Source organism: Semicossyphus pulcher, unplaced genomic scaffold (assembly GCF_022749685.1).
Source record: "Semicossyphus pulcher isolate SPU_LCO1_2020_fin unplaced genomic scaffold, fSemPul1.0.p SCAF_9, whole genome shotgun sequence".
Lineage (NCBI taxonomy): Eukaryota > Metazoa > Chordata > Actinopteri > Labriformes > Labridae > Semicossyphus > Semicossyphus pulcher.
The window spans coordinates 19588812-19604089 of NW_027211770.1; the positions used below are offsets into that span (position 1 = coordinate 19588812).

The following is a 15278-nucleotide window of genomic DNA, read 5'->3' on the forward strand; positions in this document are numbered from 1 at the left end:
TACATTCATAAAGTTGCTTTCAGGTAGAACAAACAGACATAACTTAAAAGACACAAAACATTGCATGAGTATATAATACTCAATTTAAATTAATAAAATAAAATAAGACAAATGAAAACATGAAAAGGTGAGTATTTAAGACATTTCATTAATGAGGCCGTTTTAAGTAATCTACAGAGATATTTGACATATTTGGATTTCATCAATTTAACGGACTTCTGGAGAGTTGAATTTCGTTACAGTAGCATTAGAAAACTTGCAGCCAGGTTCTCAACTATCTACTGTACTGTATCCGTTTCCAGTCAAACGGCGCCATCCAGTGGTTATCCTTCGTGCCTGCAATTTTGGGGCCGTTACTCCCATGGAGACTCCCACACTACGTAGCCCTTTTCAGCGGATCTGGAATCGGTGCCGACGGCAAGTTTTGCTGGAGGCAGAAAAAAACACGTAGCCACCCCGGTACGTGAGTAACCGGAATGATATAGACTTTTGGAGGACAACAAAATGGACTTTGTATAGATTTGGCACAGAAGACTGACCCGCTGTAGACTGGTCAACTTTGGATGTAGCGTATTTTTCATCCAGCGCAGTCCAAACAGAGCACAGAGGCACTGAGGGGGATCGGAATTTACCGGTGACAAGTCTGAGAGGGAGAAAAAAAAAGGAAAAGAGGATACACTCGTTTCATGGAGATACCTTTTAATTAACCAAACTTCATTTTCGTCATCATTACTGAAGACTGGAGTCGATGAAAAGTGGTTCCAGGAAGGGACAGCCCCAACTTTTCCCCTTCTAGCTGTGCTTTAACTTTGAAAAAAAGCTCCAAACATGGCGAAAAAGTATGATTTCCTTTTCAAATTGTTGCTCATCGGGGACAGCGGAGTTGGCAAAACATGTCTGATTATTCGTTTCGCTGAGGACAATTTCAACTCCACATATATTTCCACCATCGGTAGGTTAACATTACAGTGATATATTTGCCTTTTAACCTATATGACATGTCTGCAGGGACTTGTGAGTGAGACAAATGTTATCTGAATGTTGACATAATTTCATTCTTCCTCTATTATATGCCTAACCCCGTACCAACTGGTTTCTCACTCTGTTTTCATGTCTGAACAAGCCCATGCACTCCAATTTCTTTTTCTTTTTTCTTTCTGTCTCTTATCTTTCTTTTCTTTTTTCCCTCTCCTTTTGAATGTGTCTTTTCCCTGACCCTCTCTCCCCCATCTCTCCCTTCAGATCTCATTCCTCTCACTTGGCTCTCAGAGGGTCCACCCACCCTCATTCCTATCTTTTTCACCATCTCTACGTTCCCAGAAGAATGGTTGGCTTTCTGGCCTGCACAGGACAACCTCCCCCTCCTCCTCCTCTGCCCTCTGCTGTCTATCTGTCTGTCCATCCAGCAGGAAAAGAAAACAAAACTCACAGGGCTGCACGTCTTTCCTTTATGTCTGCTTGTGGCGCTCGCTGAGGGGGTCAAAATCACAGTGGGAACAAGCATGAATCCACCCCTGTGAGGGTGACCTATATACTCTGCAATGTGTGTGTGTGTGCTTGGGTGTGTTTTTAGTTCATATCTGAGGTATTTAACTCATCATCCCCCTCCTCTCTGCTCTTTCCTGTCCTCTTGTTGTCTCTCAGGCATCGACTTTAAAGTAAAAACCATCGAAGTGGATGGGAAGAAAGTGAAACTACAAGTCTGGTAAGGGATAACAGTTGGTTGCATGTCTCCAAACCCTTTGTGTTTGTGATTTGGCGTGGCAGATAGTAATATAATGAGTAAATGGAAAGAGGAACCTCCCTGTTGTTCTCCAAATCAGGACTTTATGACAGGGTTTATTGCCAAGTAAGCTATTGCACATAGATGTCGCTTAATTGTGTTCTTACAGCAACATGAATTCAGCTCGCTTTAGCGGTGTAGAATGCAAATTAAGTGCATTCCTGTATTCTGCCACATCTCCAGCCGTCCTGCGGTTGTTATTTAAAGTTCTTGCAAGACATGCATGCACCAGTGCACTGGTGTCTGACATTGTGTCTGCTTCGTGCAGGGACACAGCAGGGCAGGAGAGGTTCAAGACCATTACAACAGCCTACTACAGAGGAGCCATGGTGAGTTCAGGACGCCCGCAGGACAAGCAGACTGGATAATCAGGCTGACATCACTCTGCTGCCCCTTTGTGTAGCTCTGTACCTCAGACCGACCGTCTCTTTTTTGTCTCTCTGCATCAGGGCATCATCCTGGTGTACGACATCACAGACGAGAAGTCCTACGAAAACATCCAGAACTGGATGAAGAGCATCAAAGAAGTGAGACTGTTTCCACTGTCATAGCAAACTTAACCAGGAAACACTTAAAATAGTGCTTAGTCAGTCGGATACATGTTAGTCATGAGTGTGGGCCTTTGCTCAATGCAACAAAGCAGGGCCGTTGCACAACTGGTGATTTTTCAAGGCTTAGTTCCTTTGAATCACATGAAGAAAAACATTTCTTTCTGCTCAAGAAATTAAGGCTACAGCTAACCTTGCATGTAAATTAAACCTAAATATATTGAGTTCACAATGATATAAAACAGAAAAGCATTGAGGAGGCTTGATTGAGTTTACATTCAATCAATCAGCCAACTAATCCTCTCAGGCCTGGATGACGTTGCCCTGATAAGAACTGACCACATTAAGGGTTGTGTATGATCATGAGGACCTGGGATACTGGCTCTACAGGGACAGTGTTTATTTTGTGTTCAGCTGCATTTTGTTCGGTTTCAGGTGTAGAAATCTCTTCACTGAGAATGAACCGAAGAATCCCTCACACCGTCTTTCAGTTGAACTCTATACTCACAGAACTTTTGGCTTTAACCGAAAGTGGACAGCTGTGTTGACATGAAACAAGGAGCAGACCTGATGCAAAAGGCCTAAATAGTGGAGTAAAAACACTGCAGGCCGCTGATTGGTCAGAGAGAATCGTCCCCTCTGCAACCCAGGACACCCTGCACAACTCTGCATACTACTCAGTAGTTTGTTTAAGCGGTCTGCAGCAAAGACTTTACAAAGAGTGAAAGACCTAAAATACACGTTCACAACACAAACATTTTAATGCGTCACTTAATGTGTAAAGGTGTTGGCTCTGTTTATGTTGTGTTCCATCCATTATCTATACCGCTTATCCTGTTCAGGGTCGCAATGGAAGCCTATTCCTGCTGTCATTGGGCGAGAGTCAGGGTACACCCTGGTATGATCACCAGTCAATCACAGGGCTGACACTTAGAGACAGACAATCTCTCACATTCACACTCACGGGTAATCTAGAGTCACCAATGAACCAAACGAGCATGTCTTTGGACTGCGGGAGGAAGCTGGAGTTCCCGGAGAGAACCGACGCATGCAAACACAACACAGAAAGGCGCACTATGTCCGAACCGGGACTCAAACTAGGAACCCTCTAGCTGTGAGGCAGCAGCGCTAACCACTGCACCACCATGCAGCCATCTATCAATCAATCAGACTTGAATTCAAACACTTTTCATACAAGTTAATGCATCCTTAAGGATCCTCTATACATACTCAAATACCTACAGTGTCATCAGGAATGCAAATGCCCAAAGTCAGTACTAATTAAATGATAATTTGGTATAATCATTTCATTGAGGATGTCTTACTGTAAGTGCAGAGACTGTTTTCCCACCCAGCAGGCTCTCAAGTACAGCTTATTCTTGTTATATAGTTCAGACTTGATGTAAAGACGTCTGCTTCCTTCGTTCTCCTTAAACAAATTTTCCATCCATTCATTGCCTACATTCTTGTAGACAGGAACTCAACATTCACTAATCAATTTCTTCCATTCCCTCTTTCCCAGAATGCATCTGCAGGGGTCAGTCGAATGTTACTAGGAAATAAGTGCGACATTGAAGCTAAGCGCAAGGTTTCCAAGGAGACAGGAGAAAAGGTGAGATGACCCTGACAGAAACGTAATTATTAAGTAATGTATTGTATTATTCAGCGATCAGATGGATGTGAGATTTGCCGTAACATCATGCTTATAATAGTCAAAGGTTTCAGAAAGAAACGGGTGTTGTGGAGCGGAGCGTCTGTGTGTGTCATGTTCTTTTTTATGCACCCATTTTTACATTGACTTAAGATAAGAAGCAGGATGTGATTAGTACCCACATCCTAATCTACTGTCTGTTGTTTACAGCTGGCTAAAGATCACGGCATCAGATTCTTTGAGACCAGTGCAAAGTCCAGCATTAACGTGGAGGAGGTGAGCTGGAATGTAACCACTGACTATCCAAACACTCTTCATACCTCATTAATCTTTAGCTTATTAGCTAAATGGTTTATTTCTTTATATGCATATGCTACTTAGACTTTACTTTTTCTAACTCTTTTATCTTTCTATGTTTCCTGTAGTCTTTTCTGTCTTTGGCACGCGACATACTACAGAAATCCAGCAAGAAAACAGTAAGTCCAAACAAACACATCCGACCAAATAACACCAAACTGAAGCATTTGTTCCTCCCTGAATCTAAGGCCTGTTACTTAAAGTTAAACCAGATTTGTCTGTAACTGTCATCTTTTGTCGATATTTGCTTGTTCGACAGGGCCCCGCAGGACGAGAGGTGAAAATCACGAGCAGTTCTGAGAAAAAAACCTCCAAATGCGTTCTTCTCTAGATGTGTCGTTGGACACAACCCATAAGGAAGCACAGTACAAATATAAGAACACATCAGTATTACTGAGGAGAAATACAACACAGCAGGGTTTCTGTCTCCATCTGGTGGGCTAAAATTTCACATACAAACAAAACATGTTTTTTAATGGATGTTTTTACACCAAAATACAGGTATTTTCATGTATTTTCCTCCATATTTTTGAATAAGAATAATTTATGGAGTCCTCAATTGAGCTGAAATTGTACTGAGGTGACTGGCCTCTCTTTCACATCGAACATATCTTCTGCCACATTTCCTGTGATGTTGTCATTTAAATGTTACAAAGTGAGGACTCTAAAGTATTTCACCTTAGTTACAGCCTTGTATTTCTCCTGGCTATCAGCATATTTTCATCCCTGTAACACTCACTGCTTTATGTCTTAAAAGAGCTTTAGCTGTAAGTTCAAAAACTTTGTTGGTCTGGGTAGTATGTAAAAGAAATCCCACCTTAGCTAAATGGAACCATTTCATCCACCTGTTGTGTGAACACATAAGGTAGAAGCTTTTAGGAGCTCAGCGGCAGAAGAGAAGTGTTTTGATTTACACACACATACTGCTCATCTTAAATCCAAGGGGCCACAGGCGTCTTATAGATTCTGTTAGATGGTTTAAATACTGGACACAGTTGGTAAAAAGACTAATTAATAACTCATAACCCCTCCTTGTTTAACAATACACTTTCTCTTTGTCAGTTGTCAGTTCCTGCCGTGCCATTAGAATAAAAATGGGACACACATTTTCCCACATTTTAGTGGCACATAAACAAACTGCAGAGATATCACAAAATTTACATCAGGCTTTAAATGTGAGCAAATTGTATGTCGTTGTTATCCTTTAATAATTGATGAACTGTTTAAGTAGTGTACAGCATTATAAAGCATTTAACAGAATCCACCCTAACAGGCTCATTTGAATATTAAATATCCAGAGTACCTTCATTTTTACGCTCATTTTAATGAGTTATACAAGTTTATTATGATTGTGAGGAGAGGAATGAGGAAAAAAACTAGCATGTTAACAAGTTCAGTTTTTACTGATGAATGGATTGAGCATGTGGAAGACAGGCGCAGAGATAAGTGCAATATGAGAAGATGAGTGGAGAGATGAAAGAATGATGGATAATGTAAGTGAATGGACAGGATGTGAAGGAAGCAGCAGTGCCTACCAGCCCCCCTTATGAATTCATTTAGTGGGTCTTGCTTTTATCTGAAATGCCTGGTATAACTCTTACCCAACACTGACACATTAGATACATTTGACATGACAGTTGTTCCGGCAGTTTCACATCATTCAAGCGGACCCAGATTCAGATCCTGACTGATGTTCTGTATTTTACTTTATGTATGTTTGATGCATTTTTATCACATTCTGACTTCTTAGACCTGCCACAAGACCTTGTATGTACTTTACAGACCTGCCGCTTGCTTAATAAAAATGCCAAACTTGATGTCTGTGTTGTGGTTCGAAAATGCTCCGACGTTAACATAGTGATAGCATGTAGCTTGTTCATGAGTTTTGTAACTCTTTTGTTTTGACAAGTAAATTGAAGTTAAGTTTAAGTTATATTTATGTTGCCTGACATCAAATATACCCACTTCTTACTCAAGATCATTTCAATTCAAAATGTGAAGCAGCTTAAAGAGCAGAAGGTGTTTTTGTGTCTCAAGGACACTCACAGGAAATATGTGGATTCATACATAAGGCTAGATTTGAGCAGGCACCTATATGAGACACCCATTCTCACGACTAGGACCCCCTGTTGCTTTCCTTTTAACTACTGTCCTCCCAGTAAAGCGGCCAGCACAGTGATAGTGTTTTCCCCCTCACTGCACCAGCAGCTAGGAGCTGGAGCCTGTCGCTAAGCAGCCGCCCCTCCTCCCAGCATCAGCACCACGACGGTGTGCGCGCGCTATGCCGCATCCTCAAGTTGCCTGCACGTTCTTCTGCTGCGTGCCTTGTCATCACGCAGGGCAGGTTTCGCTTTGCAAACACGATACATTCCTTTTTTTTTTCTCAGCGCGAGAGCTCTACCGAGGTACCGATGAAAGGGCGCGAGGGCGGGGCCAATTAATATAAACGAACTTTGATGGATTTAAAGATGTAATCCCGGACATAGGTAGGGTATGTTGTGATGTTCATGTGACGCCTGGTGGGAGGCAGTGAGGTAAACGTCCGGAATACACACTCACACGCACACAAACAAACACACACACGGGTCTGAACGGGATGCCCGCGTGACTGCAGGGAGGAAAGAGGCGGCGAAGGAGGAGGAGGAGGGGGGTCTAGGTGCGTGTGTGGACCACCGCAAAACCCCCGAGGTGGAGTTGTCAAAGATCGAAACCCGCAAAGAAAGCTCCATCCCGGCCTGGCTGCTATTTTTGGTGCAGTTTGAAAATAGATGGAGGATATTTATTTCCTGTTCATGTCGAGGTAATTAGTCTTCGCTTCCCGAACGAACCGATGTGATCTTGGGGCTTTGATCTCCACACCGTCTTTTTCTTCTTACGTGACAGGCTGAAGAGGACCTAACGGAAGGTCGCGCGAGGGGAGAGCACACATGTTTAGATGTTGCTCCTCCGGACTGGACACACGGACTGACCGGCTCGTGTCATCTCTGCTGGGGGGTGAAACGACGAGGGATCAGCTGCTTTCTTTGGGATGCTTTAAAATCTGAGGCCTGCTCGGGTCTCCAGTTACCGCAATGCCACTGGCGAGAGGAGGCAGAAGAAGAAGAGGAGGGAGCAACGAAGAGCAAATGAGTATAACAATGATCTTCAGATTGGCCAGTGTGTGTGATTAAGTTTTAATAAGTAAAGGACTGCAGGAGAATGGTTTAGACTGTATTCTTTGGGCTTTAGTGGCCTGAGAACTGCCTTAGTGGAAATGGACAATGTATTGTCTGAAACAATCATGGCTGAAACGTCAAATGAGGTGAGTACGGTGGCTGTGAGTGTGTAGTGGCTGCTCAATTCTCGACTTTCTGCTGACAAAGTTCTTGGACTCCCTGACTGGACTACACCATGGGGCATTGCGCAGACCCTATGGCACTTGCCAGTGGAGAGCTTGGTGCATAATTTTGACAGAGTGGAGCGCTGAAGCCAGAATTTATGCCTCTCCCTCTTCTACCCACACAGCCGAACTTTGTTTTATGAGCCCAGAGTAAGTGTGAACCCTCTCCCAGCCTACTCTGAAGGAGACTAGCCTAAGATGCCTTCACCGTCCGACTCCAGCAGCGTGGCTTCGGCCTCGGGGTCTCGAGGCTGGTCGGACAGCCGCAGGGGCATGTCTGGTCGGGGGCCTGGTGGGGCACGGCTGCTCCTGTACCTGGGGCTGTGCCACCTGGGCCTGGGGGCCATGGTCCTGGCCTTCTCTTTTACCAGCATGGCCTTCACCTCCTCAGCCCGTGTGAGGCAGTCCTGTCCGTTCTGGGCTGGCTTCTTTGTAAGTGTACATCTGACTGATGGTATGATACAAACAGAGGTCCTGAAGGGTGTGTCGTCTGATGTATGTGGTGTCTCTCTGCAGGTGGTGGCATCAGGGATAGTTGGAATCATCTCATGGAGGAGACCTCTGACGCTGGTGGTATGTATATTTCAAATTATAAAAGGAGCATTCAAGTCTCTTAGCTATAAATCATTGTGCCATGCAGCAACACCTCTGTGTAAAGAGGACCACAGGGCCCAAGACCCACAGGGGCCACAAAGACTCAATGTTCACTAGAAGGTCCCTTTAGCAGCTGTCTGGAGCTTTTTATCATATTGCATGATCTTTATAAGCAGATGGAGTGCACCTGCCTGTGATGAAACTGAATAATTTTTGAATGTCCCAATTTTATTCTCGGAAACAGTGCGTTTAATTCATTAGAGAAACAAGGGAACGCCAGATTATAGGAAGGAGGAAGAAGGTCCACAAACTGTTTGTTAGCTAACGTTACTTGCAGCCATGTCATTAGAACAACATAACATGAACAAAACTTGAAAACATTACATCATCCTTGAACATGACTCCTGCCTGAGTCACCTCAGATGGTAGTTGTTTAACAAAAAAGACCACAACTCCCATGATCCAACACTACTTATTGAGGTTATCAAACTATGCCATTTGTTATTGTTTTGAATCCTATATTTCTTAAATTTCCTATAAGAAACTCAGAATATCTATATATAGTTTGTCCTCTGGTTGAAGGTGTGCCCGTCAGTAAAATATCCTGCCATAGTCTGTAGTTGGAAGAATAAAACCAAGCCTGGCACAAGTATTGACACCTGACTCAAAACATGGCTCTGTGTCTCTGTGTTCCTCCACAGGTGTCTCTGTTCATGCTGCTGTCTGCAGTGTGTGTGATCCTCAGCCTGGCCGGCTCTATGCTCTCCTGTCAGAACGCACAGATGGTCAAGTCCATGCTCACCTGCCAGGTACACAACAATGTGCAAGTGTTGTCTTCTGCATCCTGCTGAAATGCCCTTCTAGCCAGCTGCACGGGGGGAACGTGTGAGGAATAACTGCGAATATGTTTTCAGTGTGCAGTTTTACAACAATCCTCTCTGTACGGTGTAGGTGGAGAACGGTCTGTGTGTGTGTTGTGCACCCACTCACTCCTGCTCCATCACAGAGGAGGAGACCCTGGTCCTCTACCTGAATGCTGACTGTCACTCAGTCAGACATCAGCTGAAGGTGGGTAGGATGTCTTTGTAGGAAACACATTTTCTTATACTTCAAAAGACTACGCCTCTCTGTAGTCAGATTTTCTTAATGTGCATTTCTCTGCAGGACCTTTTGTTCAGCGCATGTGGTCTCAGCATTCTCTCCACCATCATCTGTACTCTGTCCACTGTGACCTGCAGTATCCACATATTCTCTCTGGACCTTGTGCACCTGGTGAGTGCACACGCAGCACATTTTACACCAGACTGGCTTTTTTTTTTCTTGTCACAAACCACAAGTACGGCGCAATAAATTACACGTCTGCATTTAGGGAAAACAGTTTTAAAAAGACAGCACAAATATTTGAGTCTACCCATTGTATGATCTTGATGTGTTCTCCCTGCTGCCCAGCTGGCCCCGCATCGCTCTCGTTCAGTCAACCCAGAATGCACCACTCCTCAGGACGCCTTCCTGACCAACATAATGGACTTTGAGGAGTTCGTACCACCCATCCCTCCGCCTCCGTACTACCCTCCTGAGTACACCTGCAGCTCTGAAACAGACGCCCAAAGGTACCACAGGCACTTTATGAGTATTAATACATCTCCACCTGTCTACAGTATATAGTACACGCGCATGATTAGAATACAGATACATTTGACACGAAATGGAAATTATCTGTTTAATATTTTTGTATTAACCTCATATAGCATCACCTATAATGGCTCCATGGAGAGCCCTGTTCCTCTCTACCCCACTGACTGCCCTCCTCCCTATGAAGCTGTGATGGGCCAAAGAGCCGCAAGCCAGGTGAGAGTGTGTGTATGTGTCTGAGTGATTCTGTGTGTGTTATGTATGACTTATTGCCTGTGCTGATCCTTGTCTATTTTGACTGTCAAGGCAACAATGTATGACGCCCACGGCACTGAGCTGTCTGGAGAGAGAGGAACTTCTACTGCCTTCAGTGGAGAAGGTGAGAAACTATCACATGCTGTGACAGAGTCACTTGTACTGGTCGAATGGAGGAGTTGCAGAGTTGCATTATAGTTAAGTAAACACGTTAATTTGTTTGGGAGGATGTGACATTTAGCAACAGTAGACTGAGTTATTCAAAGTAAGTCAAATAAATACAGCATTACCTACAATAATAGTCCATTGTATAATAGAAGTTGGTCTGTCCACCAAGAGGGCTTTTATTTTTAAACGGAAACAGGAAGTGTACAGTTTGTAACTTTAACAGGGCAAATATAAAAGGTAAAACAAGACCTTAAAATATAGACCCCAGTAAACTTTCCCAATGGGTGTAAACTAAGCTTAAAGCTAATTCTGTCCTTCCATATTAAAATACTCTGTTATTTTTAGTGTCCATGGACAGTGGATCTCTGTTGATGTCAGAGATTGTGGACATACCTGACGACTCCTCCCCCTCTGAGGACTCCTGTCTGATGGAGGTCGGGTTGAGGAACCAGGGGGAGAGGGGCACCAGGAGCGCTGGTGAGGGTGGAGACGGCGGGGACGGCAGCGAGTACATCAGCTTTCGCGGCCCGCCCTCTCAGACACCAGAGAGTCCTCTGGCTGGAGGTCCGAGAGCCCGGCGCTTCATCAGAGGAGAGAGGTCCAATTCCTGCTCTTCACCCAGCACGGCGACCACCACCTACAGGTCAGGACACACATAAACACGTATATACAGACACAATTAAACAACATAAGGGAGAACAGAAATAGTACATTAACCTCTCTTGTTTTGTCCTGCAGGTCTCCCGTATTGCGTCGCCAGGCCATGCTAGCTAGCAGCTGTTCCCAGCTGGAAGCAATAGGTAACTCCACCTCTCAACAGCGATCCTCCACCACAGACATTCGAGGCAACGGAGCTGCCCCAATATCGGCCGCGCCTCCCATGTCACCCTCCTCAGCTGCCTGTGAGCAGGTTGGCGGTCAGGGTATTGGGCCACAGATCCTGGGCCAACTGTTGTACCTCCGACGAAGGGCTGGGAAGAGCGAAAAGGAGGGAGAAGGTGTGAGAAGGGACAGCGAAGGGCTCCTACGTCTGGTGAGGTCACACAGTGAACCGGGCTTCGGCTCCTCCACTGATACAGGTAAGTAAGACAGGAAGATGAGTACATGTATTACAATAATATTTTAATGTCCATAACTCGTCATTATTTTCCTCTTTTGTAGTTGACTTTGGCTCTGTTGGCAGCAAAGCATCTATAGACACTGGTAAGAGCTTTAGCTGTGATGTTGTGTCTGTTCATGTCATCACCGCCTCTCTCTTCCCTTTTGTCTCATTATCAACATCTGACAGTCCGATTAAAGGAAAAAAACCCAAAAGCAAACACTTCTGAGTTGTTTTAGGGAGATATACTTCAACACATTTGCACCTAATGGCCGTCATTCATCAAACCCTCTTAGAAACTAATGCAGATTTAAACACAGACGGAGACATGCAACTGTGTCCCCAAGTGCAAATGATTGATGAGACTCCTCCACAGCGGCTAAATTAGCATTGATTTGATTACACGTTGATAAATTAGATTGTGCTGCGGAAACAATATTGAGCCTCACCATTTTCTCATTTGTATTATTTCCGAATGATACATTCTGATGTATGAAAAAAACCCTTGTGGTTCACAGCCCTGTCTCTGTAAATGGGCAACAAACAACCCAAGCCAAATAAGACAATTCCAGCCGATTAGCATCAGGTAGCGTTTATGCACTGCACTTTGACCTCTGCCTCTGACAGTTACTCAGTTACCCCAATCAACATCCCCACCGGAGTTAAACGTAGCTACACCATGATAGCAATTTAAACGGCTTCTTAAAACTGCTTCACCCACTGAGGGTAGCTAACCCTCGGGCTGCAGATGCTCCACTTTCTCATGTATTGCTTTTAATTAGTTAGTTGGTAGAATTATTTCCCTGGCAAAGGCAATGCTGCTGAAGGAGGGCTGTATTTATTTGGTTGCTGAGTTTAAACATCCATAGTACAGTATGTCTCCACATTTACATTTAGGGGAGACTTGACATTTGGTTTCCTTCTCTTTACCCCTTGTTTCTGTTGTTAACATTTCTTTTTGTGTCTCCGTTCTAGCCAGGGATGCTTGGTTTGTTATTTTTGTCTTGGTTCTCCCTGAAGTTCAATTTAAGCCTCGGTATCTGGCAAAAAAAGAAATAGAAAATGTGCAGGAATTCATTATGTTTTATCTTTCCCTCCTGTTCCCAAGTATTAAAGTATTAAAACTTCAGGCCTCAGTGTTCTCTTTTCTCTGACTCTATCTGTCAAAGGTCCGTCCTCTGAGGCATGTCTGCTGCCCCGCACCTCGTTGCCTCCTGCTGCAGCTCTGCCGAGGAAAGGCAGCATTAAATCAGCAGCAGGCGCCGGGGTGCAGGTCCCCTCCAAACCTCCCCCCACCTCACCCCTACGTTTACCTAAAGACTGCAACCGTTCCCTTGGAGACCTTAAGGTATTACTGAAAATGATTGATAGAAATGACATAATGTAACAATAATACAATGTAAGCCTATTTTGTCTTCCCCTTCACTGATCTTTTTCCTTCCCTTCAGGTGACTCGAGTTCTGATGGCTCGCTTCCTGCAGCGCTCCAGACGCAACCTCTCGCCCTCCTCCGAGCATGCTGGGAACACAGGGCAGGGGCCTAAGAGGAGGAGTGGAGTTGAGGGCGCTGCCACAAACCATCTGCCATTGGAACAAGTATGACAACAAATATTTTGCCATCACTTTAGTCCAGCACTTTAGAATAATTTGAGTTAAGCCATCTGCTCGTTACCTAAATGTTTCCAACATAAAATCCTCAGGTTCTGAGGACCCCCTGGAACACCAGCCGAGTACACCCCAACCATCAGTCCCATCACCCTCATCGCCGCGGACATCACCACTCCCATAGTGACAGTCGACACAACCGGCACTACAGCAGCCGGGTGCCGGAGGGGATCCACCTGCGCAGCTGTGGAGATTTAAGCTCCTCCTCCTCTGCTTCCCTACGTCGACTAGTGACACCTCATCCGCCCCATGGGTCATCAGGCGCTCTCTACTCAGAGTCGGCACTGTGAGGAGGAGAGGGGGTGTATGAGTTCGCGGGGTTGATGAAGTGGAGAATCTGAGGCAGTTTAGTGGATATGTGGTACTGAAATGTTTAATGTCCTCCCTCCTATTCCTCTGTATCACCTCTGTTTCCTGAAGCCAGCTGTGCAAATGGCCTTATTCAGTGGTGCTCTTTATCACTCTGAACATCACCCTAGAGCTCATAAACTATTTTACTTTTCGACATCAGAGAAACAGACATTGGATGCTTATTTCTGGGCAGTGTTGTCCCTGGTTTATCAGAGTTAATCCAGAACTGACTGAGACAAATCCTTCTCTCAAAACTCATCTGGAAATATATTTTCCTCAAGGCTGGAGGCAGAACTCGATGAGCATCCACGCTACAACAGCCGCTGACTCACACTCACATTCAGTCGATTACATAATTATGGGTTGCAATATGCTTCTGACCCTTTTGTACATTGCTATTCATCCACAGGATCGCTCAGGTGAAGTGATCACGGAAACCCTTATTTTGTCTTCCATTGATATATAAAAAATGCATCCCGAAGCGTACAATGTAAGATAAACAGATGAGGTTGCACACGAGGACGAACGCTTTCACATGGAAACTCAGTTGTTGACTTGCTGATTTTGTCTTTTCTTTCTTCAGATTCCCACATTCTTCACGCCTTTCCACCTACACATTGGCCTTCAAAAAAAAAAAAGGCAGCCAGCATTTTTAACATCGACATAAATGCACGCCACAGACACATGCTCAGCCTTTTGAAATGTATTCTCTGTGGATGGAGTCTGGACACAGTGGTTTGATTTGCATATGTGCATGTTTTTGCTACAGTCTCCCAAATACAGCAGGAACCTTGTGCATTCAATCCTGACCGTCTGTGTAACTACGTAACACGTCCTCAGAATGTCTTTATCTGCATGTTTTGACAATGCTTCTTATTTTTTTTCTCCTATTACACCCAAGACCTATAATAGTTGCCACTTGAAATGTGTAAGTGTTTATAGATAGCTGAAGAGGAAGGTCAGAGTCAGAGATGTGCAGTGCTCCCAAAGTTTTCTGCCAGATGGCTACAAACACGCCTCGGCACCCTTATTTTATTTTAATAGGGTTATAAATGTTTTAAGTGCACACGTACTGTATATCAGCAACACTGGCTAAAGCAGCCTGATCTTGTAAGATAAAGAGGTATAAAGCGCACTGGGACTCTGATGACATGAAGAGTCTGTTGCAATAAATGTACAGACACATTTGTAATGAGGTTTGTCTTCACACTGTGTTGGCATGGGTCTCTCTGGACTTGCAGGGCTTGCTAGAGGGGTCTGGCTGATCTGAATACAGAATTTAAGTGTATCAATATTTTGTGTCAAATTGGACATTTTTTTCGTTTTTGGAGTCTTTTTGGTGTGCTCACAAAGTGATGATATTGACTACATTCGAGTAAAGGCACATTTTGGATACACTCATACGTAAGAAACTACTTTTAAATTGACAAGCATACACACTTAGACTGCACACAGATACAGGTACACACATGCCCCCTCTTATAATGGCACTGAGCTGTATTTCTACCTCTCCTGTCTTGCATAAGAATATTATTTATTTGAAGAAAAATGTATATCTGTATGGCAGGCTTAACAGGACAGAGCCTTGAAACCTGAATAATAAATGTATCTAAATATGACACTTATTCCAGATTTTAAATGCAGTGTCAATGGCAAAACCTTCAATGCAAGTTGTGTATTTCAAGATATGAAATAAATGATAGACATCGAATAAAAATACCTATGTTGATGCTTTGTACATATTATAAAGGCCCAAAGTCACAGATGGGATTTACATTCTGTTTTTTCATCTCTCTG

At 44.1% G+C, this 15278-nt stretch overlaps 2 protein-coding genes across 2 annotated transcripts; both read left to right on the top strand.

The window, feature by feature from the left end:
- Nucleotides 1-366: 366 nt before the first annotated feature.
- rab13 (RAB13, member RAS oncogene family) lies at nucleotides 367-6156 on the top strand. Its single transcript, XM_069656036.1, has 8 exons — nucleotides 367-952; nucleotides 1645-1705; nucleotides 2052-2112; nucleotides 2233-2310; nucleotides 3854-3943; nucleotides 4193-4258; nucleotides 4408-4458; nucleotides 4599-6156. The coding sequence occupies exons 1-8, from the start codon at nucleotides 829-831 to the stop codon at nucleotides 4668-4670; spliced, it is 603 nt and encodes a 200-aa protein (XP_069512137.1). The 5' UTR covers nucleotides 367-828; the 3' UTR covers nucleotides 4671-6156.
- A 1760-nt stretch (nucleotides 6157-7916) lies between these two features.
- fam189b (family with sequence similarity 189 member B) lies at nucleotides 7917-15229 on the top strand. The gene is made up of 14 exons (XM_069655424.1): nucleotides 7917-8150; nucleotides 8235-8291; nucleotides 9014-9121; nucleotides 9264-9380; nucleotides 9477-9584; nucleotides 9762-9922; nucleotides 10061-10160; nucleotides 10251-10323; nucleotides 10713-11010; nucleotides 11106-11446; nucleotides 11529-11570; nucleotides 12636-12814; nucleotides 12915-13061; nucleotides 13166-15229. The coding sequence occupies exons 1-14, from the start codon at nucleotides 7917-7919 to the stop codon at nucleotides 13418-13420; spliced, it is 2220 nt and encodes a 739-aa protein (XP_069511525.1). The 3' UTR covers nucleotides 13421-15229.
- The last annotated feature ends 49 nt before the right edge of the window (nucleotides 15230-15278 follow it).

Excerpts from the sequence above, each read along its gene's own strand:
- rab13 (XM_069656036.1), top strand. The coding sequence starts at position 829 with ATGGCGAAAAAGTATGATTTCCTTTTCAAATTGTTGCTCATCGGGGAC. Across the intron at positions 953-1,644 it reads CACATATATTTCCACCATCG|GCATCGACTTTAAAGTAAAA; the intron begins GTAGGTTAACAT and ends GTTGTCTCTCAG. Across the intron at positions 1,706-2,051 it reads AAAGTGAAACTACAAGTCTG|GGACACAGCAGGGCAGGAGA; the intron begins GTAAGGGATAAC and ends TGCTTCGTGCAG.
- fam189b (XM_069655424.1), top strand. The coding sequence starts at position 7,917 with ATGCCTTCACCGTCCGACTCCAGCAGCGTGGCTTCGGCCTCGGGGTCT. Across the intron at positions 9,381-9,476 it reads CAGTCAGACATCAGCTGAAG|GACCTTTTGTTCAGCGCATG; the intron begins GTGGGTAGGATG and ends ATTTCTCTGCAG. Across the intron at positions 11,571-12,635 it reads CAAAGCATCTATAGACACTG|GTCCGTCCTCTGAGGCATGT; the intron begins GTAAGAGCTTTA and ends TATCTGTCAAAG.